Raw genomic sequence first — 26,711 nt, 5'->3', positions numbered from 1 at the left:
TTACATCGGTATGTTTAAGGATATCTACTCGATATAAAGCAATATTTATTAATACTTATTTTGACTCAAACTCTTAACTAAATGAATATAGAAAAAATATGCCGGTTTAAGAAAGTTTTAGATAGATATTTGCAATCATCCAGAACAAAAAGTTTTATCAAAAATTAAACTTTAAAAGTTTTATAGAAGATTTTAAAAAAATGCAAAAAAAATCATTTCTGACACCCCTAGGCTTAGTACGCCAATATAATTCACCAAAACCATACTGCAGTCCTTCAATTATCATACAGGGAAATTTTCATCTTTCTAAACATCTAAACATCATCTTTCATTTTTCTTTCAGGAAAGCACAGTTAGATCTTGCTGGGAGGGAGATGCCAATTGACAATGGGGGGAGAGAAAAGAGGGAGGGGGGAGGCCCAATCCTTTACTTTTTTTCAGGAAATATAAAATGCAGAATGAAAAGGAGTCAAAAGTAAAAAATAATTAGAATAAAATAATTATTTATGGACAGAATTTGATGAATTTGAGCTAAGTGACTGAACTAACTATTGCCGGTTAAAATTTGACCACCGATTGAAGATCAAGTCGAAGGATTTAAATCGGTGATTCAAATTTAAACCGGCGGTAGGCAGTTCAAATTCGTTAAATTCGGTCTCTGTTAGATTTATGAAAATTGTATATACCTGATTGCGTTGGATGAATACTTGTAACCTCTCCGTGTCCTAGTCTAGACAAGGTTCCTCCAAACCTGGATCTGAGTCCAGTTTGTAAATATTTTCTCCAGCCTAACTCAGGAACTAAATTCCTTCTTATCACTTCCATTTCTTTAATAAGACTAACTGATAACTATACTAAACTGTACAATAGTAGGGTTACTGGAGTTGACCGTAACCCTCCATTTCTTTCAGACGTAGTAGACGAGAGGATTCCAGTTCTAGAAACCCCAGTTTAAAGAAAAAATCCAACAAAGAAAATGAAATTTTAATAAATGTATTCTCTTCACATTTTCTTAAACTAGATTTAAAATCTAAATACTGTGATAACCAGACAACTGTTGAATAGGAAGATGCCATTAAAGCAATACTCAACTGCAATTGATGTTGTTAAAAAGTGAAATGCGATTGTTTACCCTCCACATTGCTTTGTCTCACGTTTATTGGACTCTTTAAAGTCATAACTTGAGTCTAAAAGTAGTTTTCCTATTGCAGAGGTTTCTGGTTATCACTGTACTAAATATATTCATAAAATAAGTACATATACTTTTCAATGATTCTAATTTGATGTTTACACAATATTTTTTTAAATTTAATTTTTTACGTTTTTAACAACTTTTGAAAATCTAATTTAATTCCGACGTCTTTTACTAAAATATTTCAAATATTTTTTTGTCTTTTCCTAAATAAACGATGAAAAAAATGGAATAACCAAATGTGCAACATGAAAACTTCAAATAACAAATCGTAGAACGATTTAAAATATCGAATTGTACAAACGTAGAATAGAATAAAACGTCGAAACTACAAATTGTCAGAAGATATAAAATATCGAATTGTACAAACATAGAATAGAATAACTGCTGAAACTACAAAATTTCAGAAGATATAAAATGTCAAAACTATAAAACGTCGAAACTACAAATTGTCAGAAGATATAAAATATCGAATTGTACAAACATAGAATAGAATAACTGCTGAAACTACAAAATTTCAGAAGATATAAAATGTCAAAACTATAAATTGTCAAATAAAATAAAAGTAACTCATGGATTGAAAATTGTTTTTGAAAAAATGGCATCTTCTTCTTAATTTAAACTTACAGAGACAAAACATGATTTAAAAATCATACATAAACCCATATAAAGATACTGTTTCATATTAGCATAGGCAAACCCACAGTTTACAGAGTTGTTTTCTATTTAATTCTTTACTGTTTATACGTTCAAATTGATGAGAACTGTTTTTTCTGTATGCTATTTTTTTAATGAATTCCGCTAATCTGAAAACTTATTCATGCAGGTCCATCTAATAAAACCGTGCGTTTTACAATTAAATGAATGTCATTTACATGATGCATTCTTATCATTCTTTCATGAAGTCGTCTTATCATTCTTTCATGAGGTCGTCCCCAAAGTTTCATCCTTTATGGGTAACCCTGTATTTGTATATCAATCACAGCAAATCCTCATTCTTGAAAAATATATGTATTGTATAAAATTCGCTGATTTCGCAAAAATTTATGTTAGAAATATCAACGGTTTTGCCATAAGATATAAGGGTTAGACAAGTTGAGCTTATGTCAAAGACTCAATTTCTTTGCCAATTTTTTGTTTTATTTCAACGCCTATGTTCTTTCTAATATGTTTTTGGTTTTATTTTTTATGCTTTATCATCTATATAAAATTTTGTTTATACCACGGATAAATTTATAACCTTATAACCTCAGACCTTTTGTCCGAAACTTAATATTTTTTTTTTTATATCGAAATACTTTATTTTCATCATTATATTATTATTATCAATTATGCGTTATACGGTGTTTATATCGCTTCGCAATATTTTTCTCACTTTTTTGTTTTCGGAAAAAAACTATCAGAATGAAAAAAAATCAATAAAAACATGGAAACCAATATTGTAAATTTTGAGAAGTCCTTGAGGAGGAATTGTTGAGTGTGAACTATTCAAATATATATTATTAAGTTGTTGTTCAGATTACACAATACTGTATTGAATTAATGTTTGGTTGACTGAACACCAAGTTTATGCTTACAACAGTTATTAAAGGCAGTGTAGAGACGGTTTCACAATGATGTCATGACTTGACATTGAAATCTCAGGATATTCTATATATATAATATAATGATATATATTATGTATAGAGTTTTAATACAAAATTAATATAGTCAAATAAGTACAGTGGTATCAATACAATGAAAACGAAATTTTTATTTAAGTTTTGATTGTTTACAAGATTTAAAAGCGTTGTATAAATCAAAATTGAAATCGAAAGTCGTCTTATTTGTATTTATAAAATCGCCTACCACTGTACATGCTCATATCTCTCCATTTAACAACTTTGAACTATTTTATCGTGTGGCTATAGCTATAGCATCAAAATTGTCCTGTAAAAGCATCAAAAACAACAATTGTGGTTCATGAAAATAGGAAATTTAAAAGATTTGCACTTGTATTACTTATGTACCTTTGTGCATATAAAGATTTTTTTGGTTTACCACTAAGGAACGCTGGTCGCTGGTGTATATATATTGAGGTTCTCTTCGGGTTCTTGACGTGTAACTTCTCTAAGGAACGCTGGTCGCTGGTGTATATGTATATCGAGGTTCTTTTAGGGTTCTTGATGTGTAGCTTTTCTAAGGAACGCTGGTTGCTGGTATATGTATATCGAGGTTCTCTTAGGGTTCTTGACGTGTAGCTTTTCTACGGAACGCTGGTCGCTGGTACATGTATATCGAGGTTCTCTTAGGGTTCTTGATGTGTAGCTTTTCTAAGGAACGCTGGTCGCTGGTATATGTATATCGAGGTTCTCTTCGGGTTCTTGATGTGTAGCTTTTCTAAGGTTACTTCATATATATATATTTGTATATATATGAAGTAGTAATCTCTGTTTGGCTGGATGTACGATCATAACTCATAAACCCCTTGACTCAAATTTAAATTGAGAATGTTATTAGCTTGGTTTAAAGTTATCTTTTACATGGGAAATATTAGTGTCCAGGTGAAGCTGGAATTTCCCAGGGAATCATAATATATTCTAATAATGTGTTTTTTATAAAAAATTGAAGCAGTAAAATCATAATTAAAGTTATAGTATAATTATGAGGCATTCACCGCGTTGCATGAGTTTCAAAAAATAAAGTTTAATTATTTTTTATTTAATTTGTGTAAAATGATATCTGTTTCCTCTGATTTATATCCTTGACCTTGTCTTGGCTTGAATGGACAAGGATTGGATTCAAAGGATGGGGGGGGGAATTAAATTTTGGGGGGGGGGGGTTGTTATCTAGAATTCAGGTTTTTATATGCTATAGACAGTTAAAATTTGATTTTTAAATATTGATTTTTGAGATTAAAGTTAAAAACCATACTTTTACTGCCTAGATCCGAAGATTTAAAAAGTCGTCTTCCAAGTTATTTGTACTCTAAGATTAAAATTAGAGTTTCTGAGGTTGGAAAGATGGATTAGAAAAACGTGGAAGAGGGTTAGAAATAAAAATATTCGGTGATTTACTAAATTTAATTTAATTTACTCATAAATGACGACCTTTAGGCGGCTTAGCGAATATTTTAACATACAATATAAAATTTGTCTATTTTTATATAAAACTGCAATTAGAAAAATAAACATAGAAGTCTAAATTAAAATAGATTTTTTATTACAAATTGTTACTACTGTATCATGTTAAGATTTTTCGAAAAAGGTTTTTGGTGGATGTCTTAAGAAAAAGATCTTTTAAATGAAGATCCAGAATGACAGAGGTTTCGACACATTTCTGGAGACACGGAGATGGTTTCTCGGGGCTTAAAGGTCATTCTAAAAATCAGGAGGCTTGGACAACATTTTGCGCGGCCCTGCACCCCCTCCATCATTGTACTTAATAATCTATTTGTTTTATTCCAGTCTCCCTTTGTGAAAACGCGCATTTACTGTTTTCCAATTACCGAGGAATTGTATAATACTACTTCCAGCTTATACAACTCTCAAGGGAGTACCTGAACTCTAGTTTACAATCGTCTACTATAGTCTACTTAGCAAACAATAAACCTTCCATATTGTATAACAACATGAACTGGTTCATAAAAACAGTGGTTCCATTAATATTGTGGAACATTATTATTTTTAGACCCATAAATATAAGTACAAAGAATTACCCAAATAAGTGAACGGTCCCTTTAACAAGTACAAAGAAGGGGTTCAATGGAAAAATATTTGCTTTACAAATCAGCACAGCAAATAAATTTCAGATTATATTCAGGTCGTCTTTATTCCTATAGGTGGTATTCTGGTGTTTTCTCGATGCTATGGATCTGACCTAGAGGAAATCGATCTAAAAAGTATTCGAACTAATTATTGATTAATTTAAAGAAAATAACGAACAGTTTTAATTCCTCCACACGTTTTTACTGATTTAAATCGATTCCCCATTATGACTACGACATTCCTTCCTTTTTCTTTTATCTCGACATGACTAAATGTTACTCATCAGTTTAGATAAACGTCTAACCACCACAGGGGTGGATACAGGATTTAAGTGGGGGGGGGGGAAGATTTTTTTAGGAACAAAAATATTCATAATTAGGAACAAAAAATCGCGCCGCATGCGAAAATTAGTCAAAAAGAGTCAAAATTAATGACTAAAGACTAAAAAACTAGATTTTTAACTTTTCACACATTATAGTTTATTAAGACAGATATTTTTCCTGTTTTGCACTAGGGTTTCTTTCCCTTCAGCATGCTATTGAGAAGCTATTCTGAAAATAGGAACAAAAAATTCCAAATTCAGGGGGGGGGCGAATGTCCACCCGCCCCCCCTGCATCCACCCCTGAACCCCCATTAAATTCCACCCTTCTCTCCCCTAACATAGTCTAACCTATTTCAAGATATATAACAATTTTAGGTCAGGCAATACAATACGGTTACGGATTCGTAAAAGGCGCAACACAAAGGGGGGGGACCTCCCCGCGCCCTCATAACAATTAATTTGTATTATGCGCACATTACTAGAAACAACTAATTTCATTTAATTGTTCTTTCAAATTATCTGCTTGACTAAATTGCCAATTATTATAACCTTGACAATCGAAAGAAAAGATCAATGGTGCTTATTTATTTATGAATCTAAACACAGAATTGAAAAATGGAAATTTCAAGTTTTAATTTATTTTCACAATATTTAAACAAAACAAGTTACAACAGTATAAATGGGGCAGTGATATGAAAAAGTGATGCCATAATACAGTTCACATGATTATAACAATGGTGTCATATTAAAATGTTAATTCAGTTCTAAGACAACTAGAAGAAGTTATAATTTTGTCTTTTTTCTTTTAAGATTTAAAGTAGAATTTCTTACTTATTTTCTATCATTTAACTCATTGTTTCAATGTTTAATTAATTAATAATTCTAAACAGCAGTATACTTCACACAAAACAATGTATACAACAATTATCTTTTTTAAAATTGTTGTCTTGATATAAAAAAGTCTTGGTTTTTACTAAAATTGCATACTTTCAAATTGTGTTTTCTTTATTAATCCATATGTGTATCTACATATGCACATCAATTTTACAGTTATGATTGTTTTCCTTACTGAGGGTTACCTACAAAATATTAGACTTCAGAGACGACTGTACGAATTTTATACTGACTGTTTCCTTATATTTACGGTTTTTGGCAAATGTAAGCTTGTTTCTTTTTTGCCAACTCATGAAATAAGCCAGTACAATACCATAGTAGGCAGCAGACTTGGGATTGTCATATTACATGAGTTTTAAGTCGTCTTTACAGTCTCATCCTTTGTGGGTAACCCTGTATCTAATTGTTCAGTTCATGATTAATAATTGTGTTCAATTCTAACATACATTAATATAAAGAATTAAGTAAATTAAACAAAGGTTGGGATATTTTTGAGATCAGTTCTGAGCTGAAAACTTTAGAATGGTGGATATCGGGATTAAGGCTTAATCCACTCTTTTTCTTAATCTCGAGATTAAATATTGCTTGTTCTCCTCTCATTTTTAATCTCCAGAGCCGAAAACTTTAGAATGGTGAATATCGGGATTAATGCTTAATCCACTCTTTTTCCTAATCTCGAGATTAAATATTGCTTGTTCTCCTCTCATTTTTAATCTCCAGATTAATTATCCGATCAGGATTAAGGATATCTCATTCAAAGTTTTCAGTTCAGATTAATTATCCGATCAGGATTAAGGATATCCCATTCTAAAGTTTTCAGCTCTAGACAAAGTTATTTTGTAAAGCAAAAGTAAAAGTTAAAAACTTTAATCCTAGTTACAGAGCTTGCATATGTTTCCATTTTGTAAACTACATTTTCATTTTTGGTTTCTCTCCACTTGCTTCTCAGGAGGAATATGGAGATGAAGTCTAAATAAAACAAGTAAATATAGAATTAAAGAAAATAGAATTGTGATTATAAAGGGACTGTTACCGTTGAATACTTGAATATGGTGAATGAGATGGTGAGGGGACTGTTACTGGATAACCTGAAGGACCGCTTAAACGAACCTGAATATGGAACATAATTGCAATATAATTTGTTTGTTGATCGTAGTTGGTATTTTTAGTAAACGAAAGGTAGTTGATAGTTTGAAGTTGGTAGGATGCGGGTAGTCGGTAAATATTAGTTAGAAGTGGGTAGTTGGTAGTTGAATTCTTGTAGTTGGAAGATTGTATGATGATAAAAATACTTTGTAGTTGTGAGTGAGTATTTAGTAGTCATTACTTCATAATTAGTTCAGTTAGGAGTTGGTTGTTTTAAAACTCGTAGATGGCAGTTGACAGACAGTATGTAGAAGATGAGGTGGTTGGCAGTTGTTAGGAGGAATATGGTAGTTAGTAGTTGTTAGGAGGAATATTGCAGTTGTTAGTTTGTTAGGAGAAATATGGTAGTTGGTATTTAGTGGTTTGTGGCTGGCGGCTGATAGTTAGAACTTGGTAAAAGATAGTTGATAGTTTTGATGCTATAATTAGCTTTCAATTAGTTAGGAATTTAGATATCGTTGTTGTCGGATAGGAACAAGATTCTCAATAATGAACAGATAGACAACTGGATAACCCTCAAATCAAAATCGATAATGCAGAGAAACTCTTTATTTCCTAAAAAAATAAAATTGATAATAATGCACGAGTTTGTTACAAAGTTTTATAATTTTACAATGAAAAGATTCTTATGATCTAATTAGGGATGAGAAGGTTAAACTGTCGGGGAGTCCTAAGACGTTTTTATATATTTAAACTTCTGAAAAGAATGACAATTAATTGTTAACGAAATTCACTAATTCTTTATATGAAAATATTTTGTTCACAATAATATAAGTGTTTAGACTCCGTTACCGGAGGACAAAGAGAATGGTGCGAAAATTATTTGGTTTGGTGTCTCCGAGAGGAGATTTTGAGTTAAAGACGACATTACATGGATGGGGGGGGGGTCCTGTAGTTAATGGTTGACAATCGTAGTTGTGCAAGATAGATAACACTCTTCCAGACAATTATTAAAGTTATTGCTTACATATTTTAAGAACGTGTCAACTTTTAAGCGTCGCAACTCTTTAGCCTTCGGTTTTACCTCAACAACATACTTTTACTTTTTTGTGGCCCTACACATCTAAGGCGCTTGTTTCTAGCTTTAATTTAGAATGAGTTATTGGTAAAGTTCTGATTGATTTTTGCGTATTTTGGTTCAGAGTACACTTTTTGCGTATTTTGGTTCAGAGTACACTTTTTGCGTATTTTGGTTCAGAGTGCACTTTTTACCTGGAAATGGGTTGGACTAAGTAACGCAGGATTTTGGTCAAATTCTTCCTCTAGGTTTCTAGATCTTAAAATACATTCCAAATATTTTCTTTCAAATAATAAGTTGTTTTCTGATTAAAAAAAATTATAAATACAGTTTTCCGAAATTAAACCGGTTTTGATTAACTATAAAAACAAATTATAAAAAACCCGGTCTAAACTAACCTTCTAGAGTTAAGTTCTGGTTCAAGATCCTCCCAGCTGGCTAAAGGATCAGGAAACTCCTGATCACAAAAATTGTGAAAAATTGCAAGAAATGAATGAGAATATTACAATTCATTTACAGTTGTAATTTACTTTTATAAAACTTGTTTCAGAGCCTGATGGAGATTTGAAACATATTGTTTGTTCAAAATAATCTTTAAATATTCACTGATTTGTGATTTTTAATCTTCCAATCAACACTTTTCAATTTTTAAACTTCTTGATATTTCTTTTTAATGACTAGCTTGGAACCCAGCTTTGACTGGATTTTTTTCTGTATAAGTCAACTGCACTCCAATTAGAATTTTCAAACCAGACTAAGAACATTCCCGTGGATCTCCCATATCAAACTTTAAGGCAAATCGGTCTAGGGGTTCATGAGTTATGATCGGACATCTAAACAAACAAACAAACAAACAAACAAACAAACAATTATTACTTTACATATTATTCACCTTCATCCTTACTCCGAGTGAAGAAAGATCATCTGTGCTTATAGAGGAAGGGGAAGGAAGAATTAGCTCAAGTTCTAAATAATGTTTTTGTTGTTAAATACTTGAAAATTTAAGCTTTCTTTTGATCAGTGAAGTTTTTTTTTAACTTACAGCCAGGCCTCGGAGTGTACAGGTAGGAAAAGATAATAATCTGCTATGAGGCACTTTGGGAAGTATTTCAGTGTTTTTTAATATGGTTTCCATTTAATTAAAGAGAAACTTTTCATACTAGGGCTCTTTAAACCCTCATCTGAAATATAGTTTTCAGAGGTTATCATAGTTTTTATTTGCACCAATGGTAAGATGGCACTTCTCCCATTATCTATTGGCTGTTCACTATTAGTTAAAAATTTTATTTCAAAATGAAACTTTATCTTGAACAATATTGTAATGATGTTGTGATTTTGTTGATCTTTTACGATCAGCGGTTCAAGGGATCTTAAGATCGCTGCGATCATAGTTATCTAGGGGTATCATGCCCCCCCCCCCTCTACACCTTGTACAGACATTAGAATTATAACGGTTTTATTTGTGTTTATGTGATAATTCGAATAAGCCAAACAGAATCTAAATATAACCCAAGCCACGCCACCAACCGTTATTTTGGAAGGCGGGGTGCAGGAGAGTCGGCCCGATAAGCCAGGGGAGCTAGGGTTAAGATCCAGGCTAGGGTGGAGCAGAGGGGGCAGTTGGAAATCAACCCTTACGATGAGAGGTGAAAGAATATCCTGAGCATCCATCTTCCACTGACTATTATTCATTTTCATCGATCGTATAGTATTTTTAGTTTCTAAGTGTTTGTATAATAATAATAATAATAAATTGTAAAACCGTCTCTCTGAATATTTGATAATTGAGTTGTTGCCTTGAATTTTTAGCATATACAAGAATAGATATGTTCAAAACCACTGAAATCTGTCTGTTCCTAATATAAAAATATCATTTTAATTGTTAATTACGAGGGTAGGATAAAAAATTGAACCTGGAAGAAAATCATGGAAGTTCTTTATTTTGATTTTTTTTATCCGACCGTTATAATAAACTAACTAAATGCAATCATTCATATTAGGGACAGATTTCGGTATATATATATATACAGAGCGTCCCATATCATATTAGATTATCTTCAATCTTTAACGCCAAAATAAACCATTATCACTCGAAAACCTTATTATTTTTCGCAAGAAAATTCTTATATTAGACTTATGCTATTTTTCAAGATGAATCATTCTAATTAAATTTTTAGATTAGTCCCGAAAATCGTAATTTAGACCCGTTCTCGGTCTAATATGATGTGGGACACCCTGTATATAAGACATAAGACATAAGATACAATTAGTGTGTATGTAAATCACTCTTCACTTAACCCAAGAATGTAATGCAAGGAAAGTAGTTTTAAGAAGTGTACACATATTTTGTACTGCAGTGTACTGTCTCTGTGCGCTAATGTAAACACAAGACGGATGTCAAAGCCTGACATGGGATCCATCTTTCACATAAAAAATCAATGAAATATTCTGGTCATAGGAAACTATTAAGTGAATTATCAAAATTATCAAAATTTAATGCTTTTAACCTGCTCGGATACCAAACGAACACTGATGCATCTATTCTTGTTTACAAATTCCGCCCAAAGAGAACTGGTTTCAATATGTACGCAGTGTATACACGACCGCAATTAACTTTCCTTGCATTACACGCTTGACTTAACCCCGTTATTTCTTCGGTCAGTGTACTGCAAACTGCACTGCATTATACACCGAAAGCTTTGTTGAGGGTGATATATATATATGTAAAAACCTGTGCTATTAATGTTTCTATTTCTGGAAAACCCAGCATCTGCGCTGTCCTCCACTGTCTCCTGATTTCTCGCTGTCTGTCCATCCTTGCCAAATGTTGACATCGACAGCGGTGACTTATCTCCGTCTGTGAGCCTAATAAGAAAGAATTTAACACATGCCAATTTCTAAAAATTACATTTAAAGTAGCTCGTCATATGTTTTCTTTATTTTGCAAGGGCACAAGTTGTTTAAAAGTATCGCTAATCTAGTAAAATAGAAAAATTATAAGTCTAAAATAATTATTTTTTTTAAAGAACTATAAAAATAGCTCTTAAGGGGACTGTAAGCGTAACTTCTGGTGACCCTCCATACAAAGATGGAAATGCACGATTCGTAAGCCGAGAATATGATAACAATATTTATAATTTAGAAAACAGATTATTTTTAATTGTGGTTTGTCAACAAAAGGGAATTAGCGCATTTCTACGACAGGACAAAATGTATAGGAATGATTAGATTTGGACGCTTTCAAACTAGAAAAAACGACTGTATCTTTCACATTCACGCACCTTTAGTAAAAGTAAATTCAACCTATATGAAGCATAAAGTCTGACCGCGTCAACCTTGTTGCACCGGCTAGTCCTGTCCATAGAGCTAGGTACAGTACAAACTGGGACCGGAAAGGTTGACCCAACTCGGAAATTTAAATGTACTACGGCTGCCCGTGCATTATTGATCAGAAAAAGGTTTCAAGGGTATTGTTGTGAATCGGGCAATGCCATCTTTGCATGTAGGATCACTTGAAATATATAGTCCCTTTGTGATTGTAATTGTAATTACCTGATTATATTAGTTTCCGTAAGAAGAAGAGGAAAACCTTTCTCCTCCCAATTCTGATTTCCGGAGACATCTCCTCCTCTTCTTCTGATCTTTTTCCTCCGACATAAAACCAGAGACAGGAGAACCAGTATCAAACCAAACATTATTCCTCCGATTAAACCTTAATAGTTATCCATCAAATAATGTTGTCCGAGGAGATCAGAATCTAAAAATCAATTAATTAATTTAATTAATTAAATTAATTAATTAAATCCAAACCATGTCCAAACAATATTGAAATTTAAATTGACAAATCCATAAACCTAAAAATAAAAAAAAATAACTTTGCAGTTCCCGCTTTTTTAAAAATCATCAAGTTCAAGATCATAGAATCTCAGAGATTTTCCCTTTAAATCAAACAGACTATAGCTTGGAAACCCAGCTGACCTTGGAAACTAAACTTTCCCTTTAAAAGTCAATCCACTCAACTTAAAATTCTAAACCAAGAAAAGAACATTCCCGTGGTTCTACCGAGTTCCCCAATGCAAATTAGAGGCAAATCAAATTATAATTGAACGTATAAACATACAAACATAGATTGCAGCTTTATATACATACTAGCTTAGAAAGCCAGCTTTACCTAAATAACTAAGATTTTCCTGTAAAAGTGAACCGAATTTAATAACAAAGTTAAGAATATTTCTGTTCCCCAATCAAAAGTTTAGGTAAATCGGTGAAGGGGTTCCGGAGTTGTGATTGAACATATACAAACAAAAACAGACAAATAAACAAAGAGAGATATCACTGATTTATATTTAAAGATGTCATGTATAAAGAGAAGTTTGCATTTATTACGTAATCATGTTTACCTATGATAGATCCAGCGGTCATATTGTTCTTGTATACCTCATCAGAAACAAGGAAATTCAAAAATGTTGTCACTGACGCTATTTCTACAATAAGTGTTATTAAGTTCGGTTGCAGCAAGGTTCTAATGCAAGGAAAGTTATTTCAGATGTGTACACATCTTTTCTGCTGCAGTGTACTGTCTCTGGCAGGTAATATAAACACAAGACGGATGTGGAAGCCTAACATGGGATCCATCTTTCACATAAAAAATCAATGAAATTATTATAAAGATTTATTCACACACAAAGATATAAATACATATATAAACGGTGTAGTTTAAATTTGTTTAAATAATTTTTTTTGAAAATACAGGTTTCCAAAAGAAAAGAGAAAAAAATATGCAAAATTATGCACAAATAGAAAACATTGATTTTTATTAACTACATAACATATTTATCATGAATGCATAAAATGTCTGAGAACCAAGATAGCAAACTTATAAAGTTCTGTTTATCAATTCCCATACTCTCACTATTATAGCTAGTTAAGCACAAAGTACTAGCTGTATCCATCATTGTACTGCTGTAGCTGTAGCACTACTCTTCTCTACACTCTAGGTTCCATTTTTATCAGAATCTGATACACTTGTGGTTCCATTTCTATCAGAAAACCGCTTCCTATAATGGATAAATTCACGGACACGTACTCGCAAGGGCCACACAGTGGGATCCAAGGCTTTCTCAAGATCTTCAGCTGGAACAGAGATTTTAAAGCTAATAACATTTGATGTTTCATTTGGTTTAGACATCTGCACAATATCGCCAACTGTTATCTTAATATCAGCTTCTTCTAAGTCATCCACAATATCCTGTTTGGTGGTACCTTTAGGAATACCATAACAGAAAATATCAGCTGGAGGGGATTTAATCTTTCTAATTTTCTCTTGAGTTCTTGTACCAGAGACAACTGGCTTCCCTACATTTCTTTTTTTGTTTTGAGAGTTTATTCCATCATTTAATCCTCTCTTTACACTGGGAGATCTTTCTCTACCTATTCCTGCTCTTAGGGGGACTGTAAGATTCTTTGGTCTTGCCCCTGTACCAGAGAATATTCTGGTCATAGAAAACTATTATGTGAAATATCAAAATCATCAAAATCTAATGCTTTTAACCTCCTCGGATACTAAACGTTCACTGATGCATCTATTCTTGATTACTTAAATTCCGCCCAGAGAGAACTGGTTTCAATATGTACGCAGAGTATACGCAACTGCAATTATCTTTCCTTGCATTATAACCTTGGGTTGCTGGGACGAAAATACAGATTAGAACTTCATGATTTTTAGTTTTTTCAAAACAATATATTTTCTCTTAGGGTGAAGTAAACAGAAATATGTTTACAGTTGCAGAGAGTCATAAATGTAAGTAAAACAGACAGTACGATATCCGTACAGTCGTCTGTAAAGTTTCATAACTCTGTAGTTCGATAACTTACCTGATGTAGTAGTAGTAGTAGTAGTTGTCGTTGTGGTAGTTGTGGAGGTAGTTGTAGGGGGTGGTAGGTCGATATGGAAGAAAAATTCTGTCTCTCCGACGGAATTAGTGATGTGAATCGACAAACTAACACAATATCAAGCAAACATTAAACAAGTGCAGTTTGGAAATATAAGTTTCAATCTTGTTATTTTAGATTCCACAAAGGAATAGAATCTTTTTTTTTCAAATCCCGATATGTTTTTAACCTAGCTTAGATAGGCTGATATATAAATAATTTAAACCCAGTTTGTGATCCTGAGATAATTATATAATTAAAATGGGATTGCAAACCCGGGATTACAAAACCAGAGATTGTGGCAAATACTCAGTTTCCTTTAAACTAATAGATCTATCAGGATTCATAGTTTTCGTTATCAAAGGTCACGATGTCAGTTTCCAACATAGAGAATAGAATATATAGAGAGGAATTTATTAGAAAAAATTGTAAAACGGCCATTTTGTTGTACTGTTTCCATACTGCAGGTGTACTTCACATATTTATGCTATATAACCTTAAATTTATATTGATATTTTCCTGATATTTAAACAAATTTATATTGATATTTTCCTGATATTTAATCAAATTTATATTGATATTTTCCTGATATTTTCTGTAACATTAGAGACTAAAACTCCAGTGGTAAACTCATAAAGATTTTCATCTTGTATCTCCAGAGGTAGGTACTCAAACTCCAGTCCTAAACCAGACTCCAAGGGATACCTTGCCGTAACAAATAAAATTTCAGTAAAAAAATAGTTTTTTAAAAGTTCGATGATACTGGTCTGGGAAGAAATCATGACCATTAGAGTACTATTGGAAACACCCTTTCATCGGAGAACCCAACTCACAGCCATCTGCTCGGAGACCCCCCACAGTCATCTCATCGGAGACTCCAAGGTTGTCATTTAATATACCCCAAGCTTTTCATCGGAGACCCCAGATTTGTGTTGTTGACCTAAAGGTTATTATCGGAGTCCTCAAACTTTTCTTTGGAGACTCCTGTAAAAGGGGTCTCATGATAGTACTCCAATGATGATGATTTATCCCCAGATTCGGTAGAACCTTGAATATTTAAGATCTCTTGGGTCATTGATATTAATGAAATTAATGAAAACTGATATTTTAATGGATTCACTTACATAGTTTCATTGTTATCCAGGACAAACCACTTAATATCTTCATCCTTCAAAAAATATCAATATCATATAATGATCCCTAATTTTCAATATCACTAGTTATTATATTAATTATCTTTCCATAGATTATCCTTTCGAAAATGTTTATCAATGTAATTCATCATATACTAATATAGGTTGTGCAATGTGTATATAATGTATATCAGGGGCGTACACAGGAATGCGTACACAAGATTCGGTCAAGAGGGGATCAACATATTTTTTTTTCGTTCCAAGGGGGCTCAGCACCCTTTAGAGCCTGAAAACCTCCTGAAAACCTCCTGAAAACCATAGATTTACTGATCCAGTGCTAAGTTCCTGAAGCTCCCCCTGTGTACGCCTCAGCATTCTACATTACAAATATTATTTATTCTACCTGGGGCCAGGGTTTGGCTTGAAAGGTAACAAGGATTTCTAGTGGGTTTCCAGTAAACACAAATCTAAAAAATCGACATAAATATTTTTTCAGACACCTGTTAAGGAATTGAATTGTTCCCACAAACAGAAATTTGCTTATCCCTATATCTTTGCAACATGATGATGTAAACCTTAATATTTTAAACTTATATTATTTCATATCTAACAGACTTCATAGTTTTAAAATATCTAAGGTCTACGACGTTGGTTTGCAAAGATATAGGAATTAGAAAATCAGATCTGAGTTTATGACTAAGCCTCATTTTTTTTTAATATAAATTTGATTCTAATTCTAAATATCTTTTTTATTCCGTTTATTCTATTTTTTTTTAGTTGTGAGAGGGTATTTACACCAAATTCTAAAGTTAGATAGGAAAACCAAGCCTAAATCATGAAAGATAACAGTAAAAATTAACTTCTAGAGTTATATATACAGTATTTGTCATATAAATTCATACAATAAAGACGACAATCTATTTCTACTAAGCTTTCAAATATGCAGAGACATAATAAACATGTAAACAAACAGTTTCTCTTTGTTTAATTGTAAACTTTTAATTTGAAAAAAGGGGTTTAAGCATTATTTGTAAAAAGTCTTTTTCAGTGTATTGATAAAATCGCCGACCACTATAGATTTACCTGTTTACAATGCCAGGATGAAGAGAGGGTTTTAGAATCACTTCAAGAGGTTCAGAGATAATTTCACCGCTAAACAAATAGGAAATTAATTTAAACAGAGTCTAAAACTAAAGAACGAAAAGTTTTGACTTAAAGTTTAAGTTCATGGTTAAATGCCACTTCTAACTTAATTTAAACCCGAACTTTAACCGTGAGGTTAAATATTTAAACCTGTGGTTAAATATTTAACTCGCCGAAATCGACGAGTTAAAATTAAACACATGGTTAAAATCTTGAAATCCCGCAATCCCTATTTGTCTATCATCATGCAGCGATAAGCGGCGCGCATTCAACTAATAACGATATATTTAATAGTAAAACCCTTGATTTAATAAATTTCACTTTTTAAATTAATTAATGTTTGCACGAGAACCCAAAATACAGTTGTAACTGGAAATATGTTTTGTTTTCGGTTACGTAAATATTAAAAAGTTAACTAAAACAGCTGATTAGCGATGGTTATGTAATATTCTCCGTAAATCCTTTTCTCTGATTGGGTGAAATTTTTCCCGGGAAATTCAAATTTAAAATTGAGAAAGTTTAATATTTAAGTAGCTACTCATTATTTTACAGAACTTTTAACCTCGAACTTAAAATTCGCGCATTCTTTAGTTTTAGACTCAGAGTTAAACAATTATGTTGTAGTTAAAGATTTGAAGTTTGACCATAGAATTGAGATAGGGGTTGTTTAAAGTTCAAATTCAAGAAGTATGTCGAACATTTAATTGTTTGTTTTTTGAATAAGCCACCGCCCGGTCCTGTACCCTGATACTATACCACCGTACTGTATTAATAAACACACAAAATTAATTTGTTTCGCATTTTGAGAGATTCAATAATTTTGAGAGAATCAATTTCACCTGTAAAGAAGAATACCATCCTTTTCTTGTTTCCATACACATCTAAACTGTTTTTCAATAATGTATAAAAATTACAACCATTCCTTCCCCCCCCCCCCCCACCTCCCACCTCTAAATCTCTAAAAGAACTTTAATGTCATTCTCACACTTGTCTAAATATCTAAACTTATCGTACACAACAATTAATTGTACAAATGTATCCGCGCCTGGATACATTTATCTACGGACCAATGTTGTATGGATCAGAGGTTAGAGATACTATGCAGACCCCAGTCTTCCCCAAAAGACGACATTTCTTAAGTTCTTATATACCTGAAAACTGCTCCTGTATCTTGTAGATCCACATAATGGGTTCCAAATCCGCTTTCTCCAATCTTGAGTTTGTAAAATTAAACAAATATTTTCACATATTGCAATTTTAATTCAAGATACATATTTCAGAGATATGATGTGTAAAATCTTATGTTTGTGATTATTTAAGAAATATTTTCACACAATAAAATATAATATCTTAATATATCAAAAATATGATGTCACAAAATATTTCTGTAAATAAAGCTTTTAAATCATCTGCTTGAATTTTTAAATGCATAAAGATTTAAAATTTTCTAATCCCTATATCTTTGCCACCTGATGCAGTAAACCTTTGATATTTCAAATTTAGATTATTGATTTAACAATAAAATAATTAATAATAAGGTCTATGACACTGGCTTGCAAATGTTAGGGATAAGAAAATCAGAGTTTGTGGCAAAGACTGAATTCCTTCAGTAAATTCGTCCTTTGAAAAAAAAATATTATATAAAGAATATTTATTTATTTTCCGAGTGTAGCAGTGTTTTCTGTTGTCCCCTAGAATCCAACTGTAGGTTTATCTCTACCTCAGGACTACCAACCTATACAAACATATCAGAAACTTGAGTGGGTCCAAGAATGTAATGCAAGGAAAGTTAATTGCAGTTGCGTATACTCTGCGTACATATTGAAACCAGATCTCTCTGGGCGGAATTTGTAAACAATAATTGATGCATCAGTGTTCGTCTGGTATCCGACGAGGTTAAAATCATTGGATTCTGATAATTTTGATAATTTTGAATATTTCATTGATTTTTTTTTGTGAAAGATGGATCCCATGTAAGGCTTCGACATCAGTCTTGTGTTTACACTTCTGAAATAACTTTCCTTGCATTACATCCTTGCCCTGGAGTTATCTCTGTAATCTGTAATCTTCTTCTGATAATTCCCCTCTTCCCTTCAAACCCCCCTTGAGTGGGTCGAATCATATTTCCAAGCTCATATTTGCCTAAATACCTGAGTAACAGCACAGCCTGCCTCTACAACAGTTCCAACATTAACCAATGGACTTTCTACATCAACAAGATCAATCTAAAAAAAACAATATTCTGTTCTAATTTGTCGTTTTCATAAAGAATTATTTCACTCCATCAGGTTGCAAATATACTGGGAGTTTGTGGTAAAGACTCAATTTTTTAACAATATTTTCTTTGTACCTTAGCAGGAGTTGCAACAAACACACCCATCCATCTCTCATCACTAAATTAAATAATTACGCTTTAACAAAGGAATTCCTATATCTTTCAAACTAATAGTGTAAACCTTTGCTATTTCAAACTTAGATTATTTGATTTAAAATAAGTGATATCAAAGTTCTACTACATTGCAAGCTCTAAGAATTAGATTATTTGATCTCTGATAAGTGATATAAAAGTTCTACTACATTGCAAGCTAATTAGAAGATCATAGTTTGTGACCAAGACTTATTTCCTTTTCTCCACATTTTCTACAATTATTTACATTTACTCAAATATTTATAGTATCTTGAATCATTCCAGTCAGATGAGGGGCGTAAACAGGAATTTTTCCAGGGGTACTTACATTTCAGTCAAAATCAGAGGCGTACACAGGATTTTTTCCGGGAGTACTTACGTTTCTTTCTTTCCATTGGGACCTTAAAATCCCATTTAAACTATATTTGACTGATCCATGGGGGGGGGGGGGGGGGTGAACTCCCAAAGCCCTCCCGTGTATGCTACTGGTTCCAATTAGGGTTTGCAGCGAACAAAACGTTTCGCAAAAAAATGCGAAAAATTTCTTTCGTATTTTGCAAATTTTTTCGCCAATTTTCGCATTTTAACGCAAAAATGAATGAAGTGAAAAATGCCAAAGCGAAGCGAAATTGCGCGCATTTTGCGAATATATTTTCGCGAAAACCATAGGTAAGATTTTTTTTTCTTTTTTGATGAATTTTCGCGAACATTTTTTTTTCGCGAAAAATGCATTTTTATAAATATTCCTAAAGTTTCGTCTGCATAGCGGATATTGCTGATGTGTTTATTGGGACACCTTGTAGGAACTACAAAGGCCGGGTTAGGTCCCAAACCTTAAAGATCTGAGAAAAAAAGTATTCACTATCAAATGACATCCCAGCCTACGTACATGCTGTACTGTAAACATTCTACGGATCGTACGGTGGAAAAAATGATTTACAAATTAAATTAGGAAAATATTGATGCAGCAACAAAATATTAGAATAAATTTTGCTGCATGATATTGTTATAACCAATCCAGACATATCCTCAAGTATTCCAGAATTTTCAGTCTTATTTCTTCTGACATTTATTTATCGATTCCAATAAATATTTAGGTTTGGAGGACACGCAACAAGTACTAGGGTTCAACAGAGTTTTCGACGATAAATATTTATATTAAGTTTTCATAGAATATAATTATAAATGCTTTACTTATACATAAACCATCAGATACAACCGACTCTGTCTATTATTCAAAATTACCCTAGTGCCATAAACGATAACCAACGTAGTAATCGGTTTAATTTTTATACATTGTTTAACGAGGATGTCAACGTAATTTTTTTTACATTGTTTAACGAGGATGTCAACGTAATTTGTATACATTGTTTAACGAGGATGTCAACGTAATTTTTATACATTGTTTAACGAGGATGTCAACGTAATTTTTATACATTGTTTAACGAGGATGTCAACGTAATTTTAATACATTGTTTAACGAAAATGTCACCGTAATTTTTTCAAACTAAAATTTTTAATTACGAGGAAAGATTTTTGAGTAAACTTACACAAGCTTACTCTCCTCTGTTTTATTCTTTAGATTTGTGTGAGCTAGGTGACATTTCCACTGTCCAGCAAACCCTGGTTGTACAGCCTGTACATGAATTCCACAGCGTGTACTCGTCTTCTTCCAGTTAAATCCCCAGACTGTAGTTTCAGGTCCCTGTATCAGAAATTATTACATTTACAAAGTATCAAAATTGGATACAAAATTGGAAACAAAAATTGGATTAAAATTGTCTAAAATTGGATTACAAAATAAGTTTAGGTGTTAGTTAACATCATTATCGCTCAACAATACTAAGCTTTGAATTTAAAAAATTGAATTTAATTACATTTTTCAGAAAGTTTTGAAATAAGGAAAATAAACATATTGTTCGGTGAGATTCGTTTCATGTAAAACTTTTATTTGATTTCACATTGAAGGCGGGGATTTATTTAATAAATAAATAATTAATCGCAGAAAAAATAAACTATTTTTTCATCTTATTTTTTAAGATATGTTTTGCTTTTGAAAATTGCCCGGGTTTCAAGTTTTGATAAAAAACAGTTTAATGATTTTATTAATGAAAAATACCTTAACAGTGGTAGAGTACTCTACCCCTTCATGTTCAAATAAACACCACTGATAGGTTGAAGAACTTTCACAAAATAAATCTAGCGGCTCACCAACCCGAACCGTCTGCATTGGCTCACTGTGGCTCACTGAACCGTGGAGTTTAGAAGATTAATTTAAACCAAAAAAATTGCATTAGCAAAGAATTGAATCTTTGCCACAAATTCTGCTTTTATAATCACTATATTTTTGCAACCCAATGTCAGAGACCTAAGATATTTCAAACTTGAAACTATAAGTTATGTGAGGTCAAACTTTATTTTAGTCTAAAATATCAAAGGTTTACATCATCAGGTTGCAAAGATAAAGGGATTAATTTTAATTTAACTTTTCTTGAGGTTTCGAAAATTCAAATGAAAATCTTCTATTCTTTCCTATTTGAACAGTTTCTACATAACTGAGATAGAACTGAAGAATAAGTAATATTACAGCAGTCCTTACTCTGGGCTTAGAACTAGCCCCCATTGTTGTTCAATAAGAGACGAACTCAGTTTGAAAATATAAATGCTTGCTTTTTCACTTTAAAAAACTGGTTTCCGGTATATGTACTGGAATTGTAGCCGTATGAGGTAGATTTTACAACAGATATTTTGAGGTTAAAGATAGCTTTCAAGCTTATCTCCTGAAATATTTGATTCATCACATTTTAAAATCACTTCTGAAAAAATATTATGTGCAAACCGATTAAATTTGAAATAAAAAATGTTTCCAATAAACCCTAAACAAAAACTTAGCTTTTCCAATTTTGAAAAGACTTTGAAAAATATATTTGTTCATATTTTTATCACATGGAAAGTAAGATTGTAACTGATTCAAATTCAAATGAGAATTACTTTACACACTTTACACACACTAGCCTATAATACACTATACAATGCACTTGTTATCTTTATTTGCTTTTGAAAGAGAGGGGAGGGGGTGTATTTTATGAATGTTTCTTTGCATACAAATATTTTATGAAAGAAATCATGATGATAAAACGAGAGCAGATTTAGTTGGTAAAAGCCGCATGTGAATGTGTATTTGTATTATAAACAATGTTGAAGAGAAAATGTCTCTTTCAGATTTCTAAAAAATAACAAGCCTGCAACACATTTAAGACTTCTTTAAAAAATTATTTTAGATTTATAAAACTTAAAACCATTTTATGCATCCGTTGGGAAAAACTAGTCTTGTTCTGCGTTTAATTACCTGAACGCTTCCATTTAATTGGCAAATTAAAGGGTATGTAAACGTAATATTAAGTGCCCCTTTATTTATAGAGTGTCATGTTCTATTCACAACGGTACCGTGTAAAACTTTGTCTGATCAAGTATCTTATTTAATAACAAATACAAAAAAAGACAAATTAAGATTTAAAAATATCTTTAGTTCACATAGTTTGCCATATACATACACTGTATACAATATACATAGAAGTAGTAGATAAGAATTGACAAGAACTGACGAGTTTATCAGGAGTTTCAGAAACATCTAGGATAAATAACTTATTTGATATGTTAATCTGTTTAAATGTAAAACATCTCTTTAATGTATATTCCTGTTATATGATTATCACGAGATTGGATCCATACATCGATTACAAAAGTAGATAAAATCTAATTATTCTACAATCGTTCATGAAAACATTTTGTACATTTTTGTCTTGAAACTCTGCTACATTACACTATATAAAATAAACTGTACGCGTATAAATTATAAGTGACCATCCCTGGAAAGATGCAGGCTTTTCTGATCAAGTATGAATTAGAAATTATTGTTTATAATTTTGAAAACTGATTATTTTCAAGTTGATATATGTCCGCCCATGGTTTCTGAAACCAAGGGTGGTACTAAACCCAGTTGACGGATTGATTCTCCGTCCATGGTATCGGAGACCGGACCCGAGGATTCTCAAAACCGTGATCCAAGGTTTCTAACTCCGGTAACAGCGAAACTCTCGTCAGTTTTAGGGGCAAGAGGAGGAGCAAATGTATATCGGGGAGGGGGGGGGGATGGGGATTTTGTTTCGAGGGAAAGAGGCGTTTGTGTAGAGGGATTATCCGATTACTAAACTCAATAAAAAGATGGGGGAAATTATTTCTAACCCGCAGCAGGAATCCAGAGAATAGAAACACAATTCAAAATCAACAGTTAGACAACCTGACATCCGCATTCAAAGATATGCAGATTAACAGACATCCAGACTAATAGACATCCAGACTAATATACATCGAGACTAATATACATCCAGACTAATAGACATCCAGATCACTTAGACCCGGACTGCTATGAAAAGTTGCAGCAATTTTCAAGACTATGTCGACTTTGAAATGTTGCAACGCCTTGGCATTTTATAAACCTTACTTTGACAATATTCTCAACGATTTAGCTTGCAAGCTTAGAATAACTGTGAGAATCTGATAAATAACAGAATTGGAGTTTAACAGATGATAAACCTTTATGTATTCTGAGATCAGAACTTTGGTGTTATTAATCTCAGGATCAAGTATTGATCTCCATCTTATACAGACCTACGGACTAATTCAATCCATCTTTGATATTCCTTGGTGGTCCCACCCTGCAGAGATAACTAAATTAAACGGATTAAGTAAGTATTTATTTCTCAAACGAATTGAGTTTTTGGCATAAACTCTGCTTTTTTATCCCTATATTTTGGTAACCCAATGTTGTAGACCTTTGATATTTCAAACTTTGAATTCAAGTAATCTAAGTTTGAAATATCAAAGGTTTACACCATCAGGTTGCAAAGATATATGGATGAAAAAGTGTGAGTTTGTGTCAAAAACTAAGTTTCTTTAAAGTTATCACAGTGGAAGTAGATATATATGGAGATCAAGTGTTGTAAATTTGTTACATTATACATGAAAGTTTTTACTGATCTGTTGTTATAAAACATCAATTTTATTCTTTTAAAGATGAATTTAAAATCTCTTCCCTATGCATAATTCATAAATCTCAAGATTCATTTTAACCATCTCTCCCTCTCAAAGCAAACACTCATTCTTCATTCCTAATCCCCCCTTCCGGCGTATTTTCTACCAAATCCCACCCTCCTCCAGTTCTATTTTTATAAGCAAATGCACGTGTGTTGATGCCCCTGGAGATAAAAGTAAGGATTAATTTTTATTGATTGTCAGGAAACTCTATGGGATAGGATAGGATAGGTCGGGATATCCCCCTGTAAATTTAATCTGAAATCCCTCTTTTCTCTCCATTCCTATTTTTTTTTATCTTCTCAAAGACCTTTGAAATTTATAATTTGCAGTATTTGATCCTACAGAATTCATTGCTTGAAATATCTAAGTTTTGCGACTTTGAGTTGCAACATTATAGTGATTAGAAAATCAAAGTTTGTGGCAAAGACTCAATTTTGTTTAAAGATTGTCTGTATGGGAGACTAGTTTCGGCTCTTCCTGTTATAAATAAACTGTAATAAATTGTTGTAACTATGAATATCCATTCTTGTTCTCCTTTCTCTCTGTCCATCTCTGTTCTATTCTTCCCTTTTCTTGTTTCCTCTTCTTCTTCTTCTTCTTCTTCCTCTCCCTTTTTCAACCCTCTTCTCTTTCATTTTTCTCCTACCAGCTCTTCCCTCTTCTTCTTCCATCCTCTTTTTCTTCCCTCTACTGTTTCACTCTTCTCCTTCCCTCTTCTCTTTCCCTCATCTTCTTCCCTCTTCTTCTTCTCTCTTTTTCTTCCCTCTTCTATTCTTTCTATCCGAGTTCAGCTCCCCTGTATAAAAAAACATAGTACATTCTTTTTTCCTTTCCTTATTGTTATATCTACCCCTGTACCCTCAGGGGATTAATAATTGTATCCCTGTCCACAAATATAACCCTTTTCTGGAAATTAACTTCGATTACTCACCCCCTTCGGCCCCCTCCCCTTCCACTGCAGAACTTTCGTACATATCACGGTACAAAACAAGTCCCTTTCGTATATATCACGGTACAAAACAATTCCCTTTCGTATATATCACGGTACAAAACAAGTCCCTTTCGTATATATCACGGTACAAAACAATTCCCTTTCGTATATATCACGGTACAAAACAATTCCCTTTCGTATATATCACGGTACAAAACAAGTCCCTTTCGTATATATCATATCACAGTACAAAACAAGTCCCTTTCGTAGTCCATCAGTCATCTGAAAAATAAAAAAAATGTTTTTTTTACATTTAATGCATGCTTAAAAAATCTAGATGAGATTTGAGGTATATGTATATTTATATTGGTTCGTAACCTTACAATCTATTCCCAAATCAAAATTTTAGTGAAATCGGCTGCTCAGGTTTCTGAGTTAATACATGATATAAAAACAGACAGGCAAAAAGAAAAAAGTACTTTTGGATATCCAATCATAACTCATAAACCCCTTAACCAATTTGCCTCAAACCTTTCAAGGGGACCTCAGCCCTAACCTAACCTAACCTAATGCAGCAGAACCACGGGAATGTTCTTATCCTGGTTTTAGGTTCTAATGATTCTCCATGCAAAGGAGGTTCAAATTTAAAATTCCTTAGCTAGCTTAGAATTGTAAATCCCCGTTGTTCAATCTGAGTTCTTAAATCAAAATTTTAGGTAAATCAGATCATATCAGATCAGATCAGATCAGATCAGATCAGATCAGATCAGATCAGATCAGATCATATCAGATCAGATCAGATCAGATCAGATCAGATCAGATCAGATCAGATCAGATCAGATCAGATCAGATCAGATCAGAGCATGAGTTATGATCGGACATAGAAACAAATAAAGTAGATAAACAGAGATTGCTATATTTTATATTTATAAAAATATCTACAATGGGTCATCAGTCGTCATCTTCATATCATTAAATATTTCTTTCGTATATATCACGGTACAAAACAAGTCCCTTTCGTACATATCACGGTACAAAACAAGTCCCTTTCGTACATATCACGGTACAAAATCCTACCTCCCAAACTATAGCTTTCGTATCCCCCCTGCCAAGATCAAGTATAATCTAATTGAACCCTCTCAATAATTACTTATTGATTAATTTATATTCTAATTATTTTTGTGCGCAAACTGGATTTATTATATTCTATAATGCATAAAAAGCTTTTTGGACTTTCAGTAGAATGCGTTTTTAACACCGTAAAGGAAAGCTGTATGGGTCATTTCAAATAACCCTCATATAAGAACAAATTGCAATGCCAGATTTACAATGGCTTAAGAGCTTAGTCTTAAGCCTATCTATAATTGTGTTTTCTCCACAAAAGTGACTTATCCATTTCTACTGTAGGAAAACATGTGTAGGAATTATCTGAATTAAACACGTTTAAACCATAGTATTAATCAGATAAAGGTTTTTAGGGTACCGTTGTGAATCGGGCATTTCCTCTTTGCATGGAGGATCACTCAACATTACCTTGCATTACCTGGTATGTATAGTTTTCCTTAATTTTATTAAAATATTAATATTCTTTAAATGACGTCTGTCTGGTCTTTTATGACTAACCAGACATACAAACATCCTTCCATATACAATATTCATTATAAACATATTTCATGCTGGGTTCAATATATTTCTTCTATTATACTGGGCCAAAGGGAATATAGATATTAACCCTAAAAAGTTTTTTTTT

The 26,711-nt window shown here is 32.5% G+C and overlaps 2 protein-coding genes across 5 annotated transcripts in view; both read right to left on the bottom strand.

Annotated features, from left to right (window-relative positions):
* Positions 1-859, bottom strand: part of LOC111711359 (sodium-dependent nutrient amino acid transporter 1) — a 7,615-nt gene extending 6,756 nt beyond the window's left edge. The window contains exon 1 of the mRNA XM_023485694.1: positions 687-859. Within this exon, the coding sequence (XP_023341462.1) occupies positions 687-825 (139 nt within the window). The 5' untranslated portion in view covers positions 826-859. The remainder of the gene's footprint in view (positions 1-686) is intronic.
* Positions 860-5,911: 5,052 nt separating this feature from the next.
* Positions 5,912-21,745, bottom strand: LOC111711361 (uncharacterized). Of its 4 annotated transcripts, none has more exons than XR_002767230.1 (22): positions 21,466-21,745; positions 21,053-21,180; positions 20,484-20,638; positions 18,877-18,919; positions 18,677-18,751; positions 18,190-18,261; positions 17,678-17,739; positions 17,366-17,407; positions 16,467-16,535; positions 15,787-15,850; positions 15,375-15,418; positions 14,836-14,955; positions 14,194-14,318; positions 12,720-12,803; positions 11,872-12,031; positions 11,051-11,184; positions 9,212-9,285; positions 8,718-8,776; positions 8,514-8,577; positions 7,189-7,265; positions 6,984-7,124; positions 5,912-6,670 (listed from the first exon to the last, which is right to left on the bottom strand). XR_002767230.1 is itself a non-coding variant. In XM_023485700.1 (21 exons), exons 1-21 carry the CDS (start codon positions 21,554-21,556, stop codon positions 7,073-7,075), a joined length of 1,794 nt encoding a protein of 597 aa, XP_023341468.1. In that variant the 5' UTR covers positions 21,557-21,745; the 3' UTR covers positions 6,905-7,072. The 4 variants fall into 4 exon arrangements, 1 of the variants encoding a protein (XP_023341468.1); XR_002767231.1 differs by having other exon boundaries at positions 5,912-6,663; XR_002767232.1 differs by having other exon boundaries at positions 5,912-6,658.
* Between the last annotated feature and the right edge of the window lie 4,966 nt (positions 21,746-26,711).

Source organism: Eurytemora carolleeae, unplaced genomic scaffold (assembly GCF_000591075.1).
Source record: "Eurytemora carolleeae unplaced genomic scaffold, Eaff_2.0 scaffold1009, whole genome shotgun sequence".
Classification (NCBI taxonomy): domain Eukaryota; kingdom Metazoa; phylum Arthropoda; class Copepoda; order Calanoida; family Temoridae; genus Eurytemora; species Eurytemora carolleeae.
The sequence above is the reverse complement of the archived record's forward strand: the minus strand, read 5'-3'. Positions and strand labels throughout refer to the sequence as shown.

Bases quoted from the DNA above. Each gene is read 5' to 3' on its own strand.
- LOC111711361 (XM_023485700.1), bottom strand. From the start codon at position 21,556: ATGGGGGCTAGTTCTAAGCCCAGAGTAAGGACTGCTGTAATATTACTT. The intron at 18,920-20,483 runs GTAAGTTTACTC...TATTTAATTTAG, and splicing joins ACAGAGGAGAGTAAGCTTGT to TGATGAGAGATGGATGGGTG. The intron at 12,804-14,193 runs GTAAGTTATCGA...CACTTATTGTAG, and splicing joins TACTACTACTACTACATCAG to AAATAGCGTCAGTGACAACA.